This window comes from Harpegnathos saltator, unplaced genomic scaffold, assembly GCF_003227715.2.
Source record: "Harpegnathos saltator strain DR-91 unplaced genomic scaffold, Hsal_v8.6 scaffold295, whole genome shotgun sequence".
In the NCBI taxonomy this organism is placed as follows: Eukaryota; Metazoa; Arthropoda; class Insecta; order Hymenoptera; family Formicidae; genus Harpegnathos; species Harpegnathos saltator.
In genome coordinates, this window is record NW_020230089.1 from 201,454 (window position 1) to 208,055 (window position 6,602).

The 6,602-nt window shown below is 44.3% G+C and overlaps 1 protein-coding gene across 1 annotated transcript; it reads right to left on the reverse strand.

Annotated features, from left to right (window-relative positions):
* Positions 1-2,185: 2,185 nt before the first annotated feature.
* On the reverse strand, positions 2,186-5,693 carry LOC105188830 (uncharacterized). Its single transcript, XM_019843976.2, has 3 exons — positions 5,508-5,693; positions 3,919-4,038; positions 2,186-3,152 (listed from the first exon to the last, which is right to left on the reverse strand). The coding sequence occupies exons 1-3, from the start codon at positions 5,662-5,664 to the stop codon at positions 3,028-3,030; spliced, it is 402 nt and encodes a 133-aa protein (XP_019699535.2). The 5' UTR covers positions 5,665-5,693; the 3' UTR covers positions 2,186-3,027.
* Positions 5,694-6,602: the final 909 nt, after the last annotated feature.

The window sequence follows — 6,602 nt, forward strand, 5'->3', positions numbered from 1 at the left end:
TTATCGTAAGAAAAATAATGAGATTAGGATAATCTACCACCGCCGGCGTTTCCCGCCGCGCTTCGCGAAATTTACTTTCAAACTTCTTCGCCGGTACTTTCCGTTTCGCTCGCGCTCGCTCGCTCGAAGCGTTCGCTCGCGCGCGCGCGAAAGATAATATGTTATCGCCGTTTCGCTATCGCGCTCTCGTTGAGTCTCCTCGCCGCGCTTCTTCGTATCTCGGAACGAGCGGCACCCCCCGAGGGTGTCCTTCCTCGCTCGGCGCCAGCGGCGGTCGAATCGTGCGGTAGAAGAGGGATGTGCCTCTCTCTCTCTCTCTCTCTCTCTCTCTCTCTCTCTCTCCCCCTTTCTCCTCTTGTTCTATCCGAGTAATATTATGCGCTTTCATCCCCAGGCCGACCGAAACGCCGCTCTTCACGCGCGTACATGTAAGTGTAAGTGCGCGCACCGTCTCATATTGGCATCTGCCTGTATCGCTTCTGGCGACGGGCGCTTTTTGCCTTCTTCTTCTTCTTCTTCTTCTTCGTCCTCCTTCTCTTTCTCCTCCTTCATGTCCTTCTTCGTCTTCCTCGTCTCCTGTTTCTTCGTCCTGCGCATATTTTTCAATTGCGTGCGTTACGAGGGAGGAAATGGTCCGGCGGAAATGAGAACAGCGGTATCGCACGTGCGAAGTCCTGTAGACGTCATCGACGCTTTGCTCGTCCTCGTCATTGCCGCAGCGATCAGGTCGTTTGTTTCTTACATAACATCCAGTACTCGTACTCGTTTAGAAGTATGAGACTATCTTTCTTCTTTCTCTACGGCGACACTTTGCCTCTTTGAGCCGATCCGAATGAACTTTATATGTCATGTATCAAGCAATATATTTCTCGAAGGTGTTCATTCTCAGACAAAATTACAAATTGTCAGAAAACTTTTATGACAATTTATTATAGGAAGAAAGAGGAAGAAAGATTTTCCATCGAGAAATTGTACGATTTTGATAACGATTGTCTCTCTACAAGACGGAGATATACACCTCTCAAAAGCCATATTGGTTAATTCAGTTTTTCACAAATTTCTTAATTTGTAATATTGACAATTTGTATAATACTTTCGATATTCTTGGTTCGTAATATTTTCAATTTGTACGTTAATTTATAATTTCTTAATTTTAATGTCAAAACGCACGTGTTTAAATTTTCGTACCAAAATATATGATTGGTATTTAACGTTTCCAAATGGTGAATTTCCAAGAGATGAACGTAATTTTGAATTTGGCTTCTGAGAAGTTCACGCCGATAATCGCCGATTAATCGCCGAAGCGGCGAGCGAAAAGTGTCGATCGCTCGCGACCGTAACGAGACGTAGACGTGTTACCTGCATCGTTTCGCACAATTTACGGTGCTCCTTCCCCTCCCTCTTTTTCTCTCCTTCGCAACACGATTCCGGCCCTGATCGTCGAGGGCTAACCAATACAGTTTTGTATATAGGTGCGCAGATATACGCGTTTATCCTACGTTCTGGCTGCATCGCCCATGGCGAGGAGTACCCGTCCCTCCTCGAGCCTCCTTTCTCTTCCCCTTTTTTTCTTTCACTCCTCGCAGCCTCCATCCTCTTCCTTTCGGCCGCTTCTCTTGTTCCTTGACCGACCTCTTGTCAACCGCCTCCCCTCGCCTTCCCTTCGGGCGAACTTTTCTTTCCGGACGAAACTTCACGCGATATATCCCGCTGCCCTACCTCTATCCTTATTTTCTTACCTTTCTCTCTCTTTCTTTCTCTCTGGCCTTGTCGACCTGTCCCTACGAAATTATCATTACTCGACCGGCGTACGAAGGATGCAATGCCAGAACCACGATAGCTTCTTCCGATCTTCGCGAGCAATTGCGCCAACGAGAACTTTATTTATTCGAGTTAACGCAGATCATCTTGCTTGTCGCGGTCCATCTAACATTTTAATCCGTCAATTTAGCGTCAATTTAATCACCGTGTGACTTAATCAAATCACTTTCGCGAATGAGCCGTCACGGCAGATTTCAGCGGTCGATCATATGCGATGACGCGTTGTTGTCGATGAATGGCTCGAGATATCGCGCAAATCGATAAAACGATCGTGATTTTATCGATCAAAGATTCGATGGGGGATTAGAAATCTCGAGGATGGATCTGCGGGGAGATAAAGGGGATAATAGATCCAGACAGGTGCTTTCGGTAACTACAACACGCCGTGAGAATTTTATTAAAAATATTTAAAGCTCAATCACATCGCGGACGATCGTCGATCCGCGATCGCACTCGAAGTCGCATAATATAATTGAAGTTACATAATATAATTTATTGCACGGCGCGCGTACGAGTCGCTCACGTGTCGAGAGCGAAGCAGGCACACGCCGGACGAATTAAAAAATAAAAAGCGGCGCGTTTTGTCGTCGTGTCTTGTCGATTTTTACACAAGTTTACAAAAACTTTGCTGATCGCCGTTTCACCTGGCGATAATTTGCGAGTGAAGTTCATTTCGATTGTATATACTATATATGTTTATACATGTATCACCGCGCGCGAATTTGTAATTAATTCGCCTTCTCATTCGATACCATATTATTCCTGTGACATATTTTTTTCCGGACATATTTCATGTTTATCGGACGTTTTTGAAGCGCATGATTCTTCTCCCTCTCTTCTTCTCTCTCGACAATTATCGTCGTTAATACATCGTACCCATGCCCCATTATATTAATAATCGCAAACAGAATTATTACCGTTATAATTACGAATCCAATTAAGTCGTTTCGCGGTAATGTGACACATCAAAGGTGACATACGAGTCAATTCTTTTGAGAGGAGCGCGTTTTCCAGCTGAAAAGGCAAACAGCAACGCGCGCTCTTCGACGACGGAGCTATCATCCATCGGATCCGATCGAGCAACATTTTTCCTCGATATTCTAACTTACAATTAAATTACATTAGGATCCCGTTTTGTCGTAATCGAAGTGAGATTATGCTTTTGCGGCCTTGCGCCCCTGTTGATACTTTGACCCTCGTGATTTCTTAAACCAAGGTGCAGCAGACTTGATTGTTCGGACAGTCGACGACCTGGTGCTGCAGCATGATGGCACATTTGTCCATACAGATTCCACCAAAATGGCGGCAATGAGTCTGATATTCTTTTTTGACTGCAAAGGCGAAAAAAATCATCTTAGAAGAGAGAGAGAGAGAGAGGGAGACACTCGTTAAATAGCGTTCGTTACAACGTGACTTGTTCACCGTGCAAAAATGATGCACAAATTAATTCGATGGTCCGTTTGGGACTCGCGACGCGAGATAACGCGAATCTCGCGAGCTCGCTATACCGATATTGCTGATCACTGTGAGAGATTAGCAGCGATCGCGCCTCTAATTGAGTTGTCGTGCAGGAGGCTGAATAATCACGCTCTAGACGTGACGTGAAAAGCCGCGGCCTCGACTCATCGATCTCGATAGAAACGCGCGAGAGAAACGTTAAGTTCAGATTTAGAGGACGTTTAATTTAATTTAATTAATTCTGAGAGTGCACCATTCCACATAATTGCGTGGCAGAGTGACTTTTATTCCGGTAAAGGGGAAACAAATCAAATAAATCTCGTCTCCGTTTCTCGGACAAGTTTTAACGAGTCATTAAAGTCACGAAATTTCAATCGTTAAACTGTAACTGATAAAGAGCCGGAACCGCTCGGGAGAAAACTCGGAAACTAAAATCAGGGTCGATAGAATTGACAAAAGTCTCTCCCAAGAGTTGACATATTTTCAACTATTGATTGTGCAGTACGTCGCGTTATTGCCGATGAATTATTCGCGATATCACGCGAGAGCACGATGACGTATAATATCGTGTGAGCATTCTTTTCCTAGTTGGGCTAGCGGATTTGTTCGAGTCGATTTCAGTGCGAAAGGCAAACTCACCTATGCTGCAGCACGAGGTGCCCTGTTCGGGGCATAGAATATCACTCTTCACCTGTTCGTCACACTTATTCGGCGTTAAACAATTTTCCTGGGCACAGATCTCCTTCGCACGGGCATATTCTGAAAACAGATTCGCAAGATTGTATCCCGGTGCCTTGCGGATTTTCCTCGTTGCGCCGCGAATCGAATGCCATCCGCCGGCGGCATTAAAAACGAACGTGCGTTACTTCGCGTGTACGCATTACCTTGTAACGATGTATAACGCGTTATCTCCGTCTCAAAGCAAGATTAAACATTAGGTATTAGCTCATGAAGTTAAACGCAAGGTTAAACGGTAAAGATAAATCTTCTCTTGAATCAGTTCTGTGTACAAGTGCGAAAAGAAGAGAGCATGGAGATATACGACATTGTAATGTTATTACTGTGCAAATTTCAATTCGTTTCAACGCGTGTGTGTGCGAGAACCTATGGAAAATTATTGCCATTTGTTTGTAGCGATAAAAAGACGGAGAAAGAGAGGGAGGGAAGAAAGGAAAGAGAAAGATATTTATTAGTGGAAAATATATAAAAACGGAGAAAGCAGTAATGAGAAAGTAAATTGTATTGTTGGACGAAATGGCGGATATTTCGGGCAAGAACTCTGTTAATAATTTAAACTTTGTGCTTTTTACATCTCTCGGGATGAGGTTTCACTCGAAAAGCAAGGCGACACCCGAGCCATTTGAGTTCGAGTAATTTTTTACTCGTATAAAGTGAATTCTCCATTTGGAATCGGGTGAATGTTTCGTTTCGAATTTGAAGAGTAAACCTGACTTATTTCATGGTCGCAGGAACAATCGCAATCTAGTCGATTGAAAAATTCGTACTCGTACGGAATTAGAATGCATTTTCCGAGTCTGAGTGAAACATTCACTTTTATGATCGCTAGCATCTTCGTGATTGCTTGGAGTGAATTTTTACTTGTTTTCAGCGAGAGATTTTACTCTGAGAAATCTATAGAGAGTACAATAAGCAATCCATGTGATAAACAATTATTAACGTTACACTCTCCGTTAAAATCTCCGAGTGAAAGAAAAAGAAATACGAGTCAGAGGCAAAATCTCGTTTAAATTCAATCCCGAATTGAATGAAATTTTCAGTCTTACGATTCCGCGTGTTTTCATTGTCGCTTTGAGTGGATTTCCAGTGAGAATTTCTGTTCTCTTCTACGAGAAATTCACAGAGAGCACAAGGGGAAATCGATACAACGAATAATGATTAGCGTTACACGTTGGAATGCCGCAATATCGAAATATACATATATCTGAATAAAAAAAGAAAAAAGACAAGAAGCGAGCCAGAGATGTTTGTATTTAATCTTATATGAGATTGAAGCAAACATGACTGTGCCATGTTGCGTAAGTCGTACGAACATAAAATTGAATATAAGCAAGAATTGCTTCGCGTATATCCCTTGTCTGTTCTCTTGTCTTACTCGGATGTTTCGGTCATTTCGACATTTCACGTCGCGTAACGTCAATCATTGTTCGCTGTACTAATTTGTGCTCTCTGTGAGTTTCTCGCGGCGAAAACGAGCGAATTTAACTTACCGGCGGCACAGAGGAGAGCAGCCACGAGGGCGACGAAGACGAACGTGCAGCTTCTCATTTTCTCGGCGAAGGTGCTTTTGGAGTAGCTCGCGATGATACTGACAGCCGACGACGATTCACTGGTGACACTTTGCCAAGACCGGTCCGTTATATACATGAAAGCGGCCGGCGTTGCGCGACGCGCGCACACTCACGGGCGCGTGTACGAACAGCGGTGTGCGTGTACACACACACACACACATGTGCACACTGCGGGCGAGCGAGCGCACGTCGTATCGCATCGACGTGTATCTCATTATCAGTCGTTATGAGATGTTAGATAACGATGATTTGCATCGTACATGAGTCATACGCACGATTGCCGATAATCTAATACGATCGAGTGAGCATCTAGTGAGCGAGAAGAGCCGGGACGAGAAAAAGAGAGGGAGTGAGGGAGGAGACAGAGAGAGAGAGAGAGAGAGAGAGGAGAGAGAGAGAGAGAGAGAGAGATCCCGAGCGGAATTTCTGCATTCGGGATTCGGATCGCGGCGAAGCGCTTCCAAGGCGGATACTTCCCGCGATTCTTTAGGCGAGAACGAGTTGCGAATGACAGTTGAGAAGAAATAAAGAAAATGCCACTCAAACGTGTCATATTCGTGGAGCGACGTGATCGACAGGCGCCGAGATTCACGAATATTCGACAAATGAAATTATACATCGGATTTATGTCTTTTCTTCCTTTGCCCCGTTTTCTGCTTTTCTTTCTTCCTCTGTTTGTTGAATTGAGTATTTCTTGTCTCTCTTTTTGACGTACGTGACTAACTCGAACGGAGCTTGAGCTGCTCGCGTGAAATCTGCGGTACCAGCATCGCGATAGTTTCGCACATTCGTTCACACGTTTTCGCAACACGTTAGTACAATTGGCTGCGGCGATAACAGTCGAGAGTTCGTTAAACCGATTGTGCCATGGTAGAAAGAGTTCATTATAATGGTTCATTATAATGCAGAAGACAGTGTTCTCTAGGCAGTTTCGCAATTGAGCTGCAAACTGGACTCGAAGCTCGCTTCGAACTCTCTCTTTCTCTCTTTCTTCCTTTTCCAGAGCGATTCTCA